The sequence below is a fragment of the Ruditapes philippinarum genome, unplaced genomic scaffold (genome assembly GCF_026571515.1).
Source record: "Ruditapes philippinarum isolate M1 unplaced genomic scaffold, ASM2657151v2 ctg567_1_1_1_1, whole genome shotgun sequence".
Classification (NCBI taxonomy): domain Eukaryota; kingdom Metazoa; phylum Mollusca; class Bivalvia; order Venerida; family Veneridae; genus Ruditapes; species Ruditapes philippinarum.
This window is the reverse complement of record NW_026861210.1, coordinates 98720-114765: the sequence shown is the minus strand read 5'-3', so window position 1 is coordinate 114765 and position 16046 is coordinate 98720. Positions and strand designations below refer to the sequence as shown.

The following is a 16046-nucleotide window of genomic DNA, read 5'->3' as shown; positions in this document are numbered from 1 at the left end:
AAGGGAGCCCCACTGAAGCATAGACACCGATTGAGTTACTTCCCTTCATTGACAAAAAGACCCGCCCCCCACTGGACCTGACTACCAATGCACTACATGTACAAAATGTATAATGAAACTGGACCTTGCCCGTCAATAATCGTTCGTCTCAATGTGCTCCACATTTTTGCAAAATTATTTCAAAATCCATCCTTGAAATACAAAGTTATGGCCCTGTCAAAAAATGGACAATTAAAAATCATATGAAACCCTGCGGAGGTATAAAAATCTAAAATCAGTCACATTAAAGAACAAAGAAGAAAATGAAAAATTCAATGTCAAAAATATAAAACTTGTTAACAGAAGTCTTAATTGTATATTCACTTTTATTTCATGCTTTCCAGTGTTTTATTGTAATATATCAGATGATTATATTCTGATAAACCACTAGTGAAATTTATAAAATATAATTTTCACTGTAGCCGAACTATATCTGAATGCGGATGAAAAGAAAATCATAACTAAATAGAATAACAGGCAGAAATAAATGCTGTCATGCATAAATTTTGCTTTTTTAGGAAAAGAAAGTGGATGTCACCATACATCATGTTACAAGTGTAACAAAATTAGAGAAATTTAACAGAACTATATTTCAAAATTGATGATGTGACGTCATGATGTGATGACGTCACAAAGGAGAATGCGCGACGTTACGCGGCAAAATCAGTAAAAATCACTTAAAAAGCATGAAATAAAAAGAAAATTTATTTGTTTTACATATAAGATTGAGATATATTTCATTCGTGAACACCAGCTATTATATTTTCACTCGTGGCTACGCCACTCATGAAAATATTGCATCTGGTGTTCACTCAGTGAAATTACATGCAAAACAAACAAATATCCTCTATATGTCAGCAACTTGAAGTGTTTTCGTTATGTTTATTTGTACGAAGTAGTAATGCTTTTCATCACGTTTTGATCATCCACAATAACCAGTGAAATCTGGCCAGGCTCTTTTTGTACTTGTGTATAAAAATGCCTTGATTTTCAAATTACTATGAACTGATGGGAGTTTCAAATAAACTTTTATATAAAACAGGTTTGTTTATTGTTTACTTCTTGCTTCAAAATCAAGAGGAAGGATATACCATTTACATCAATGAAGTGTTTCCAATAAACACTTATGAGCAGCTTTGTCCGGTTACATTGTTATATACTTACATTTAAGTATCAATGTAATTATGCATGTTTGAACTGTTGTTGTTTAAAAACAAATCATGCATATTACACATAAAGTTCAATTCTCTAAAAATCTCAAGCTAATGCATATATATTTGGTTTATAAAGAATTTATTTTAGCTGGGTTGTGTAGTAAGCTATAAGCTTAAAGACACAATTTCGAATCCATTCATGGAACGGACCAGTACTGATCACCGAGTGTAGTTTCTTGCTCAAGGAAACTTGCCCCCCCCTCCCAACAGGGTTTTAAGTTCATGCACCTAGTGATCATTAGATTACTAGTCCAACATGTTATCCACTGATATAATTATATATATATTGAACTTGGTGTCAACCCTAACATGCTGGAACCGAGTGTGATAAGACTTAGCCACCAGTATAAAGCTGGGCTAGCCTACACCTCTATGCAGTCCGACCAGTCCCTATATTTGGTGGCAATTTTTCCCCTTTGATATTGAAACTCTGTAATTTTCAAGTTACAATGGACTGAATCAGATTTAAAGAAAGGCAAAACAAATGCATAGATCCCTAATCTTCTCAATTTGAATTATCAGATTACAATAAAAATTTCACCACACAATATGTATTAATGAAAGAACATGTCAATGTTTGTGGTTAAATAAAGTGTTATACAAGTAAAAGGTTAGAGTAGGGATCTACCAATTACACACATTCAGCAGGTTGTGTGTAAACTTCCATCTTTGCTACTGACAGAGCATTAATTCTTACATTTTGATAAAACCAACTTTCTCACAAAACAGAATTCAAATTCCCTGCTAAGATTCAAACACAAGTGTGTATAATTCAAAACTACTATAACAAATTAATTTCTTGATCTTATCTAATAAATCAATATCAAAACCTTTTCATTTATACGTAAATTACCTAAGCACCATTCTTTTGTTTTTTTCCACATTAGACCTTTACTTGAAGCAGTGATTTAATCTAATCTAAGACACAATTATTTAAGATAGATGGCAAGAAGAACAACAAGCTGTCTTTTTGTTGCACATGATTTTTATTGAAAGGTCATTTCAGCTGACCTACAAAAGCAAACAATTACAAAATGTACAATTAATAAGTGACAATGGGGTGATTAAAAACATGAAACAATGCATGAAAGACTAAAAATCTAGAAAAGTGGATACGAAAAATTTGTCCAAAAAAAATATTAGAAAGAACCTCTCAAAGTTCTCAAATTTATTAAGATAAAATATTTGTCAACTAACCAAAGTTAGTTGAAACAACTTTAGAACAGCAGTGTAATTCATATCAGGCATCCCTGCCCAGAAATAAACATACGAAAAAATGGTTAAGAATAAGCTTATCCAAATTTTTTAAAATATTTTCATGTCATGACAACAGTAATTTCTTTCTTTGTCTATTTCAAATTTCTTATGTACAGCATAAAGTACATTCAGCTTCAGACATGACTACTAGAGTGCACCTATGCAAGTTTCAAGGTACTAGCACAGGGTCAAATAATATCATTGCAAAACATTATATAGCCACTTATGAAAATGAAATGAAAGTACAATGATTTGAATCCAACATGACAAAAAAGCATCAAAAAGCTTTAAGAATGCAACTTCTTTTTCTAATACTGTAGCAAGACATTCGTGACAATTGGCTGAGTCCAAAGCCATTAAAAATTGTCTAATTCAAGATTTTCATCATGAAAAGTGCTGGGTAAAATCCCTTGCATTATATTACAACAGCCATTTTCTGTAATTGTTTTACATTCACTTCTGGCTGGTTTGTGTTCTTACATACTCGCCAACTTGTATTGACAAGTTGGGACTTTATAAATGCTTCTTTAATGCTTCTTATTATCAGTCTATTCATGTCATGTATATTCATGAAACACAATTCATTTGGTCCGAAAATTCAACACATTGAAAATGAAGCTTTCAGAGGCATTAACATAAAAGAATACATTCTATTGTGTCTAGATTTAAGTCCTATGTGTCCATTAATAAACAAAAATACATTAACAACATAAAACATTACCTGTACAAGTTATTTAGCAGTTAAACATATGAATGCCTCTTTATTTTTTCACTATCAATTAGTTACATTACTATTATGTTCAATAATGATTTGTAAATCTTCTCAACTTGATAACTTTCATTGTAATTTGCTAATAAAGTAAACAAGAATTAAAATAAATCTTTCATACATTACAACAATATTTTTTTCTAAACAAGTCATAATGTTTAATGGACAAATGCAAGTAAATTTCATAATGATTTATCCAAAGTAATTTTTTTTCTAATTATATAAAATAACTTTAAAGTCTACATCAGATTATCAAAGTACACATATAAACTTTCAACATTTCAAAACTACAATCTCAATTCTGATCTAAATTACAATTTACATGTTGATATAAAATGTAGGGCTAAAACATTATTCATAACAGTTCAGCAACATTGATAACCTTACTCCCAGCAATTTGAAATTCAAAAATATAATTCAATTAACTATAATTCTCAATAAAAACTTTCTCTATCCCACTTTAAGTCTTAGTACACTTCAAAATACTTCCAATAATTATTACTTAGAATAACATTTTTTTCTCATGATTTTTTTATAATGAGAATGTTCTTCAAACTCTTTATCACAATAAAGATTTTTAAAAACATCCTTAGCATTTGATTACATTTTAAAAACAGTATAGAAGCACACTATTGAGGACACAAATGTAGCATGCAATAACATACTATTCAACATGTAATGATTATATAATTTTTTTTTATCTAGTCTATTTCATAAAGGGTCCAAATTTCCCCTTCTGGAGGCCTCTTCGGTAGGACTGGTTCGAGGTACGATACATCAATCCGGGTGATTATATATCACAGTCAGGCCGTAGTACATCATGTGTACTCCACTAATTTTGTTTCCATGGCAACAGGTGGTGCTATATGATGATACTAGCGCATTTTGTATTTTAAAGTCTCTTTCATAGATGACAACTCCCCCTCAAATTCAACGTCAATTTCAAAGTCCAGATCTCTCTGTAAGGAACAAAATTCTCAATTTAAAGGCAGTGTTTCATAAAAATTTTCTTCATTGAGCAGAAACATGTACATAAATGACAATGCCATAGCAGTATTAAACTTGGTAATTGGGTATGGTAGATACGAAGTAACTTTCAAGAGAAATAGTCCTAAATAATAATAAACATCATATGTCAAACACTTGTGATGTTTAAATTGGTCCTTTATAATAACTCATGTACAGGTATCATTTAAGCATGATATTACATTAGTCTCTGAGACACTTTTTACACCAAAAAACAATCATTTAAGGGTTGTGTTATCTATTTAGATACTGAGTTTACATCTTTTTAATTATTTTACTCAAATTTAACAGATGTATACTTACTTTTAATTAGAAATTTATAATAACACCAGTATTATGGTCAAACGGCAATTTTCCATCTTAAAATTATTTAAGTAATTATACATCAGGTATCACTTTGTTCACTACTTCATGCATAAGCAAGCATGTGAGTAGAACAAGCAAACTCTAATAATCCGACTTCTTTTGCATTAAAAATTTTAAAGTCACTGTGAGATTTTGACCACACATTAGTGAGGAATAAGTGATTATAACTTGGCTATCTTAACAACTTGATTGTGGAGGAGGCTCTTACTAACCTCTCCCAAATAAAGCAGTCAAAAATAAAAGACTAGATAACTTACGTTATTTTTCTTGTTTGGTTGCATTGTGACTGTACCAGTGATTTCCTCTCCTCTCTTTACTGTTAAGTCAGTCTCATTAAAGTAAAACACAGTCTGTTTCCAATGGGTATAGGGGGCTTCTGGGGCTGCAATACATATCAAAATTAGACTCAGATATTTAATCTAATACAATTTTGATTCAAAAACAAGAGGCCCACGATGGCCAAAATTCACTAAACTGAGTCTAATTGCTTGGGTTTATATGAACATATATTCATTCTTATAAAATTTGAAAACAACTTTTTCTTGATTTGACCTGGAGACATATTTTTTGACCCAAGATGGCTAATCTTCTAACTCATCTGAGATATTATTTAGACAATCATTCTGACAAAGTTTGATGAAGATCCAATCAAAACTGCCCTGTTAACTGTTGCTGAAGAACAAAGAATTGACTGACCTATGGCAATAGCTTACTTGAGCTAAAGTTAAAGAAATTTTCTAACATCAAAATATGCCATTTCAATGCTAATATACAATATCATTGGTTAAAATACAACTCATTCAATAGATTCAATATTGAATCTACTCTCATTTAATATACACTATTTATTGGTTAAAATAATGTTTATCAAATCTTTACCCCAAAATTACCAAGAGCTTCAATACAAAGAATGTGGATATAAAACCATTTTAACCCCTACCCTGCTGGCAACAAGTGATTACCTATTCTCACCTAATCAACATCAAATTTTCATTTCCATCAAATTTTCATTTCAACATCCCAAAAATTGATCATGGACAAGCAAACAAGGAACTGGACAAGCCCAATAAGAAATTTGACCGATAAAAGGTGAAACAATACACTTGTAAATACCTGTAGAGAAACCAGTTCTCTTGTGACATTTGGTGAACTCCATGTTGAAGAAGGTAACCAGTGCATGAACATAGTCATTTCTCCGACATGACAAATGGAAAGGTGCGGTAAAATGGAGATCCTTCTCTTGTACCGTGTATATATCTACCTCCTGAAACAAAACAATATTATTGCGTAATTAAACAGCCTTAAGTTGGATACAATATCATAATGTGGAAATCAGTTCAAATTAGGCACTTAACCAAACAAACCTCAAAGCTAAGCCATATGCATCAAGTGGAACAAGATATTTAAGACTTTAGTTATAGTTATTCAGTACTTATTTCTCTAAAAAGTAAGCTTTTTAAAAACATTTATGTACATGCAGACATTCCCACATTTTCAAGTTACATAAATTGATATTTCGTTCACATTTAAACAAAAGTCAATCCTAGTATGAAATTATGATATTTTAAGCCATACACTTTTAATCAGGAAAATTGTTTACTTCGCACTTTCATTCTCACTTTACACAGCACATTTACAGTTAAAAAACTTCTCCAAGAGCTAAGGAAAGTAGCTACAATATAAAATAGAAATTATGAGATAGAAAACAAATACATACCTTGATAAGACAGGAGTTAGTAACAACCTGTTTAGGATCTACTACATCCACTAATGGCTCAGATATTGCAACTTTCCTAATGGTACTCATGTCAAATCCATATACATTATCCCACCCTGAAAATTATTACAAACTGATACATGAACTGTGTGTATACAAGCAGTGATAATGATCTGCCTGTTTGTACAACAAGTATAGAGAAAGACCAGCTTGCATATCTGCAATCACTATATGCAATGTCATTATAACTGTTTATTTCCAGACTTGTTTCTTTTTTTCATGAAGTGAATATGCATGCAATAGTTTTTCAGCCCTAAGGGAGATTTATTCTGGATGAAATTATGATCAACCTTCAACATATAGGTAAGTCTTGCTTAATCAATTAACTTTCACCTTTGTAAAGATCAATTAAATTTCTTTCTAAATATACGGTGTACTTGACTAAAAAATTTATACACAGAGTCACAAAGAAAGCTGAAAGAATACAGAGTAACTCTTACCCTCTTGGAAGAGGAAGTGATTAGCTTATGCAAACAATATAGAACCTTGCAAGTCTGCACATTCATGCAATCCAACCTGGCTCTATACTGTTTATTTCTCAACTTCATTTTTTTATCTTGACATCCCTAAATTGATTATGGAACAATTCTAAAATTTAAACTGGACATGTCCATTCTAGCAATTAACTTGATTAAGAGTTAAAAACTTACAGTTGATTTTCTCGTCTTTATACTGTCTATCTTCTATCGCAGTAACGTAGAGTGTAGCTCTGTCTGGGAATATCATACCATTTGGTGCCTAAAAATACACATTATTTTATGTAATATTCACTTATAACACTTGCAAAAATCGTCTAATGAAATCCATACCATTCTACCAGTATCTTGTAATTTAAATGTATACAAGTCTCATTCAACGACATATATATTATATAATTTCAGAAGTCCAACACAAATGTCTACTTATTATATCTTATATATTACACCCAGCAAGGTCTTTGAACTTTTTATGGCGTTAATCAAGATTTATTTATAGTCAGCATTATACTTTCTGTGCATTAACTTGGATGTAACAGCTTGAGAAACTATTAGGGGTATATTGATTCAGCATTCAGTAAAGCCCTGATAATCAGGTTCTACTGGTGAAGGTACAACTCCAGATGCCCCTATGAAACCATTTCAACCAAATCCAAAAGTGAAGTTGTAAATCTGCTAGCTCTATTAACCTCCAGGAAGTAACTTTGGGTTCAATATAAAAATTTCAGCAATAAAGCTTTTTGATGACTTCATGTTGCGACATGAGTGAGTAGTGACAGATCATTTAACTTAATATTCATTTTTATGCATGGGTGTTAAAAAAAGCTAGTTGTTGGTAACATTTCAAGTAACATCAAATCTTACCAGCCACTTGTCTCTAGCAAAGAGAACAGTCTGTAACATAGATTCATAAAATAAACAGTATCCCATCCATTCACTGATGATAATGTCTACTTTCTCAATGCCTTCTGGTAACTCTACCTCTTCTACTTTACCCTTCACAAGGTAAATATCTGTCAAAAGAAATTATATAATTATCCTCTTTGGTTTTTTTTTAGGTTACACAAACACTGTAAAAATTTAACTGGTTCATAAAGAGCTGCGGGCCCCCTTCATGCATTATTTGTGGCATAAGAGGGAATCAAGAGTAAAACTGCTAAGCCCCCAAAATAGTTTCCTCATATCAAAGAATACAAAGTCCCTCACCTATCAAGGAGTCACAGTCACAAGGGACCTGTCTTAAAGTCTGCAACAAATATAATTTACTGAAGTGTTGATCTAAATATTACAGATTTTTGAGCCTTCCATATTCATCTTGGAGAATTTTCCCTCCAATAACAGTGACATATATTTATCTAGAAATGTGTTGTCACTCCACGGATGCCCCCGCATGCAGCCAAAATTTCAGATGTTATAATATTTAGTTCCAAATTTGTTTGCACAAATTATTTTTTTCATTTTAAGATCAAAGCCCTTAAAACTATTTAATGTTAACACAAACCATTTTTAAACAAAGTTCAAGGCACTGAAATCAGTGTTAACCTTTTGTAAATTGCATATTGCATATATTTGTAGCCAAATTAATGGCTACATACATTTCCACAAAAGTATGAGTGCTGAAACTGAAAATCAAAATTTTTCCAACATTCAAGGAAAATAACTTTGTCCAAAATCATTGAACCACGACCAAATTCAAACTTGAACTGCTTATTCCTAAGATGTATCTATATGTCAAATTTGAGTTGAATTACGGTGTACAACCATTGGGGAGATAATTAACTGAAACTTAAAATTTCTGATTTTTTTTCAAAGTTAAAGAGGGATAACTCTGTCAGCTAACATCAAACCATGACCAAATTGGAAATTGACCAATGCATTCTTATGACATATCCATATCTTTAATTTGAGTTGAATATGTACAACTGTTATGAAGATAATGAAATGGAACTGAAAATTTCCTTTTTTGCCAAAAATCATCGAACCATGACAAAATTTTAGCTTGACCTGCGTATTTCTTTGATGTACCCATATGTCTAATTTTAGTAGAATGTGTAATACCATAGAGGACATAATGAACGGAAACTGAAAATTTCATATTATTTTCAAAGTGAAAGGGACATAACTCTGCCAAAAATCATCAAACCATGACCAAATTCAAACTTGACCTGAGCATTCCTTTGACATATCCATAAGTATAATTTGAGTTGAATATGTAACACTGTTGTGGAGATAATGAACAGAAACTGAAAATTTCATATTATTTTCAAAGTAAAAGGGGCATTACTCTGCAAAAAAATCATTGAACCATGACCAAATTTGAACTTTGCCTGCGCATTTCTTTAACATATCCATATGTCAAATTTGAGTTGAGTGTGTAATACTGTTGGGGAGATAATGAATGGAACCTGAAAATTTTGTATTATTTTCAAAGTAAAAGGGGCATAACTCTGCCAAAAATCATCCAACCATGACCAAATTCGAACTTGACCTGTATTTTCTCATGACAAAGGCATATGTCAAGTTTGAGTTGAATGTGTAATACCTTTGGAGAGATAATGAACGGAAACTGAACATTTCATATTATTTTCATAGTAAAAGGGGCATAACTCTGCCAAAAATCATTGAACTATGACCAAATTAGAACATGACCTGTATTTTCTTATGACATATCCATATGCCAAATTTGAGTTGAATGTGTGCAACCATTTCTAAGATAATGAACGGAAACTGATGATGATGGAATGACGGAACAGGTTAACACTATATGCCCCAGCCATTATATGGCTGGGGCATCTCCAGGACCTGGTGGTCTTAACATCTGATCATGTCAGATGACATTTGACAATATGAATGAAATTTTGATTAAAAATGCCATTACATGTAATAAGAAGTACCTCAAATTTTACTTTAATACTTAAAATAAAAATTTCCTAACAATAACTGACAGGCCCTGTGTTCAATAAATAAGTATCACGATCAAGATTCAAAACTTGCTTATTCTCAAATCCAGATTATTTAATCCAGATCTTTTCTTTGGGAACATGGGGCCATGAGTTTACTTACTTTTATCCAGCTTGTTTGCTTCTATAATATTCTTAGCATGATCTATAATACCAGAACATTCTATCTGAAATTGTGAAACATAAACAATTACAAACATGATATTAAAGTGCCCATCCTAGTGTAAATGGTCAGTCAACGAGTAAAAATAAAAATAACATGACATTTTGCTATAATTGTGTTCAATTATATATTTTACTATGGAAAGATAATCAATATAATCCTAGTGACCAATAGAAATGTCTATAAATATGGTTCAGAATTTATCAGCAGGGCTCATCCTGGGGGGAAATTTTAGGGAGAAGTGACTTCCACGCGAAAATTAGGGAGAATGGAAACAACCCAATGTGTATGCATTAACATGCATGGCTATACATCCTTTAATTATAATATAAACACAATTAACATCACATATAATATTTCTCAAGTTTATTAATTAATAGTAGATTAATTAATAGTAGTATTAATTAATAGTAGATTAATAAATAGTAGATCTGGCAATGGCATCTAAATGTTTTTGAGCTGCAAATATGAATAAAAATAATTATTTTTGATATCTATTTATCAGCTATTTATAAGCTTTCTCTAAATATGTGTTTTTATATTTTCATGTAGATTTGTTGATAATAATGTGTAAGAAAAAGATATGATGATAAAATCAATTTTATATTTTTCACTTTCCTCACTGAGGTCACATTGGATATTGATTAATAATATCTGTTCTATGAGTATTCTGTTCTGGTGACAGAAATTTCTTTCAGATTCCTGAATGTTGTAATGTCAAATTTATATGCCAGGGATCATTCTAGGGCGCGATTTCCGCGATATCTCGCAAAAAAATCACCAAAATCTCAGAGAAATTTGTGAAATGAGAGAAAATCTCGCACGGCAATTTGAGCCGGAAAATGTCTAATCACAATCAAAAGAATGCTAAAGTTACACAAAAATATGATGAAAAATTCACGATTCCCATCAAGAATTTAATTTCAAATTGTTTATTAATCAAATCGGTGTAAAAAAAACTCCAAAAAGTAGTCCAACACTTTGAATTATTTAGCCTAATAATTGCCGATCGGAGACCGCAAACTCACCGTACGGTATGATGGCTAACCTTTATCTATCTGTAAGTCGAGAATTTACATAAAACACTTTTAATTGATTTTAATAAAAATTGTTAGACACAGACTAACATAAAAATGACAATGTAAAAAACAAATACCGGTAAAATTTGTCTTCTAAATGTAACATCAACCACGGTAAATTTTGCCGTAAAGAACAAATTAAAAAAATTTGTTTTACGATTCCTGATGAAATAGCCGATAATAAATATTCTTTTATTGAACAAAAATATTTAATTTTATATTATTGCAATCAGCAACAGCTAGAATTGTGAATGTTTCAGCAGAAAACAGACACATATTCATTTGTCACATATTTTCGCGATGTCGTGATTAAAAAAAAATACTGAAAGGAAGCTGAGTGTTATTTAAAGGTGTTTTATAACACTAAAAATGATGTTTATGAATAAAAATAACTTTAGGTATACATTGTTTATATTTGTGGATATGGAGATATTTGTCATTATGTGTTCAGGTCACATATTCAATGAATATTTTTTTAATGGAGGGAGGTGTGTGAAGAGAATCATAAAGAAAACAAAATGTAAGGTTATAAAAAATATTCTTCAAATCTCAACAATCACTTCTGTACAGTACAGTGTTGTCCATTAGGAACATTGGCTGCAAATAATAGTTGTAGTAGATAACCATGTATAATTCTTTTATATTTCAGAATAAAAGTGTTATATTTATTTTTCACAACTAGAATTTTATTATGTTTAAAAATTCACAAAAAAAGGCATAGGATGTGTTAAAAAAGTGAAAACAAAAATCACTGTAATAAACAGAGCTACATCTTCTTATATCCTCATTAGATAAACAATGTTTATTATGTACAGTGATTTTAAAAAGTTAGAAATTTCTATATTTTTAACCTCGCCCATCATGAAAATTAAATCTCTCAAGAAAATCTAATTTCTCTCATTAAAATTTCTCAAATGAGAGAAAATCTCTCACTAAAAATCCTGACCAGAATGATCCCTGTATGCATATAATTATGCTTATAAAACAATTTTCAAACATCAAATAATATGTAAAATATGTACTGCAAACATTTGTGCACATTATATTTGATTACTAAAATTGCATACATCCATTTCTTATTGAAAAATTTGACTGAGAAATTGTAGAAAATTAATTTCTAATTACCTCCCTTTATTTTCATGAAATGTTAAATTCGGTAATATCTTTATAAATAATGCTTTTTAAAATTTACAATACTGATAAATCTTAATCTGAGCGTCATATTTACGACATTAAAACAAATATATATATTGAAACAAAAAGAACACTTCTTTCCTGACAAATTTTGTTGTTATATACGTTACATGATATACGTTACATGATATACGACCGATATGTAGTTTCGCGATATGTAGTTTCGCCGGGATGTCGTGCCCACGTGCGTAAACTGTGTCAAATTTAGCATTTCTACAAAGAGAACAATGCCAAACATCCCCACCGCTACAACATACCAATCGCAAGATTTTTGCGAATTGGCTTTCTTAAATTTTCGCGTAGGTGTAACTATCATTCAGAATCAGTAACTTTCTTAAGTTGCTCGGTTTCGGCATTTCGCCTTGTAGCCATGACGTGAGCGACATAACAATTTTACAGTAAAAATTGATGTTAACAGACTGAAATCATTCAAAACTATTATTAAGTTTTTAATCCTGTCGCTGAACATTAATGAAATTGATTATTTTTAATTGACTAACAGTTTTGTGATAGCCGTGAAAAATCCATTGCACATCGCCTTTACTCGGGTTAAAAACCCACCATCGAAGTGCATCGTGTATATCAATTAGGGAAGATTGCAAGTGTTTAGATAATCGGAAAAAACAATCTATAATTATCGCCAAATCCCGTATTAAACTCGCAAAACTATCACGCAATTATACCGTTTCGAGCCGATGCTCTCATTATTTACTGTTTAGAGTAGGCGGTCTATCGCTTTGCTTACAGGTAGAAGGGTAGTATAAAGCGACGCTCTGATTGGATAATGATAATTAGCGGTCGTCATATGGGCGGATACAATCTCTGCTCTTTACATCGCTAAGTAATTACTATTTGGGAATTAAGATTTTATCGGCGATGTTGACTTCTCTTTGATCAATCGGGAGAGCGAAATTGGAATATACACGGCGAAGTTATCGCCTGAATCGCCCTTCCGGATGAGCCCTGATCAGTAATGTTCAATTCTTAAAAGGGTGGGGCAGTCTTGTTATAATAATAATAGACACTCTTTTGAAATAATAATTCTATTTCAACTTAAAGTGAAAGCGAAAAAAAAGAGCATAATGTCACTTTAAAGTTCTATCATTTACAAAGAAAATTGAAAATTACTAAAAGCATGACTCTCATTTTCTTTTGCTTTCTTATTTACAATTTTAAACCATTTCTTCTCACAACCAAGCATACAGACATTATTACATAACATCGGTAAACTGCTTTGACTACTCCTTTTATTTTATTTAAAAAGTAATTCACAAATTGTGATATAGCAATGACCATAGACTCAATTCCATTTCTTTTTATCCTCAAAACCCTCTTGTCGCCGAGGGATTGCCTTTAAGTGTTTAGGCATCAGAATTACAGTCACTGTTTATCCCTGCATAATCATAAGAGGCAAATAAATGGGTTTGAATAACTGGCGTCTAAGCATTTCCTACCTCTAGCAGATGAGGTTGTTTAAGTTTGTAACACCCTAGGTTAGCCAAAAATCATCTTTCATGTTTCAGCGCCATATGACCTAAATTATTTTTCCACAAAAAGGCAGAAAATGGCCAACTTCTACCACTTAATAAGTATACTTTATAAAAAGAAAGTTCAAAAGTTCTCACCCCAATAACTTTGGCAGCTCCAGCTTTAGCAGCAAACATACAAAGAATACCTGTACCACAACCAACATCCAGAACAACTTTTCCTTTGAATAAATGTTTGTTGTGGTATATGGAGTTTCTGTATGTTAAGGTACGAACTTCATCCTTCAACATTTCCTGTATAACAGAAACACATACATATTAGATTTACGGAAAGTAAAATCATGTTCAAACCTTCCTACCCTGCATATGAATAATAGTCTTAGAGAACTACCCATTCAATAGTTGTGCATCTTTTACTTGTAGATTTAATAGAAATGTTACTATCTTTTTAGACAGATGTGCAGACTTCCTGGCTGTAAACTGGTTGCATTAGCTGCTACAATTCATAAGGTTAAAACTGATTATTTTTCATTATTACTTATATATTAAATTATCAAAATTGAGCAATGTAGACAATAGCATAGTCTGGTTGAGCTGCAAGGATGGATGTACATGCAGATTGCTGACCTGCCTCTATCTTTCTAGCTATTTTATAATCAAAAATATATTAAGAAACATTTATAATATGATTATTTCCAGGAAATGACTACATAATGACAATATCACATAATTCAAATTCTGAGCAAATAACCTATGATAATGAATGTCAATGATAGTAAACACTTTAAAAAGTAAACAAACTGAACACTTATTATACCTCATGAATGCCAAAATGTGCATATGAGTCGAAGTAATAATCTTTTGAGGTCATTTCTTCCCCGTCGCCAGCCTTCGTCTCTGGGTGTGCAGTCTCACCATTTGTGGTGCTGCTGGGACCATTTGTTGTTACCTGCTGATAAGAAAAATACTTTTACTGTTTCAAAAATTTACATTTCTTAAGGCATCAGTATTAAATTTTGATATTTCCAAGATGATTGTGAAAAGATCCAATTTACATTTGTTAAAATATCAGACATTTTGAAAAGATCCATTCAAAGACTGATTTATGCTTATCTACTTTGCACATCATATGTATATATAAACAACAGATAACATTTAAAAAGTTGAATTACTCTCGGTCTAACATAAATTGAAATGAATGATGCATAACAGTAGACAAGCTTGAAGCATCAACTTATAGTTAGCATGCTTGTATTACAATGCAAAATGACACATTTGGAATAAAGAAAGGAACAAGAATTTACAAATGATAATAGATTTTCTAGTTTTTTTCACCCATTTCAATACAATGTCAGTGATTTATAAGCAAGAATTCCCAACAAAGAATGATACCAACATGAATTGATGCATTACTTAAGTGCATAAGAAGGTACTTTTCATTTCTTTGTCCCAAATAAGAGCAATGGAAATTAAATGTTTATATACACTAAGCCGAAACTTGTTAAAGTTCTCTATGAACAGTAAGATCAACATAAAATATCAGCAAAAACTGTGATTAGATTGACATAACTTGAACACAGTTTGGTATTTTTGACCAAATTTCTATCAGACTACATTGTACCTTTTTGCATCATAGTAATTGCACAATATTTGAAACCTCGCGTCCACAGCAAATTCATTTGCTGTCTGGATAAAATAAAACTCTGCTTTTAAGTCTGACTCCAAGCTGGCCATATAACCAGGCTGTTTCATGTACATATTTTAGCAGCCCAAGCTATAGTATCATTTCATCAATACACGATATTCTACGGCATTGACTAGTTATGTGATATCCAAAACGCAATCTAAAGATCTAATTATGAAAATGATATCGTAAAAGAGTATGTTGAATCAAACACAACTTAATGCAAGTGCTTTAAAAATATACAGTGTCGAAAGTTTATAAAATTATTTCATTGTGCTGAAAAAAAATCATGCAAGCGGGAAAATGAAAGATAAAAGTTGCATCTTACGAACGTGTAACGACATTATCAGTAATGATATTAGCTCAAACATAAATAAAGTCAACATACAGAACAAGTTGATTGACTAAAATAATGAAATATATAGTTTAAATAATACTTTTTCTACCTCCATGTGTTCTGCCATTCTTTTATGTTCACACCGCGCACACGTGTTGTGTAGTACGTATTTAAATAGTCTGGTTCTACGGATACCGACTTCAAAAAGCAGAGCGCGA

General features: G+C 31.4%; 1 protein-coding gene across 4 annotated transcripts; it reads right to left on the bottom strand.

The window, feature by feature from the left end:
• Positions 1-2220: 2220 nt before the first annotated feature.
• LOC132714888 (protein arginine N-methyltransferase 1-like) lies at positions 2221-16026 on the bottom strand. Of its 4 annotated transcripts, none has more exons than XM_060697806.1 (10): positions 15938-16026; positions 14625-14759; positions 13946-14101; positions 9988-10051; positions 7789-7937; positions 7099-7186; positions 6389-6504; positions 5785-5935; positions 4929-5053; positions 2221-4238 (listed from the first exon to the last, which is right to left on the bottom strand). In XM_060697806.1, exons 1-10 carry the CDS (start codon positions 15953-15955, stop codon positions 4155-4157), a joined length of 1086 nt encoding a protein of 361 aa, XP_060553789.1. In that variant the 5' UTR covers positions 15956-16026; the 3' UTR covers positions 2221-4154. The 4 variants fall into 4 exon arrangements, with proteins under 4 accessions (XP_060553789.1, XP_060553790.1, XP_060553787.1 ...); XM_060697807.1 differs by having other exon boundaries at positions 14625-14756; XM_060697804.1 differs by having other exon boundaries at positions 15929-15982.
• Positions 16027-16046: the final 20 nt, after the last annotated feature.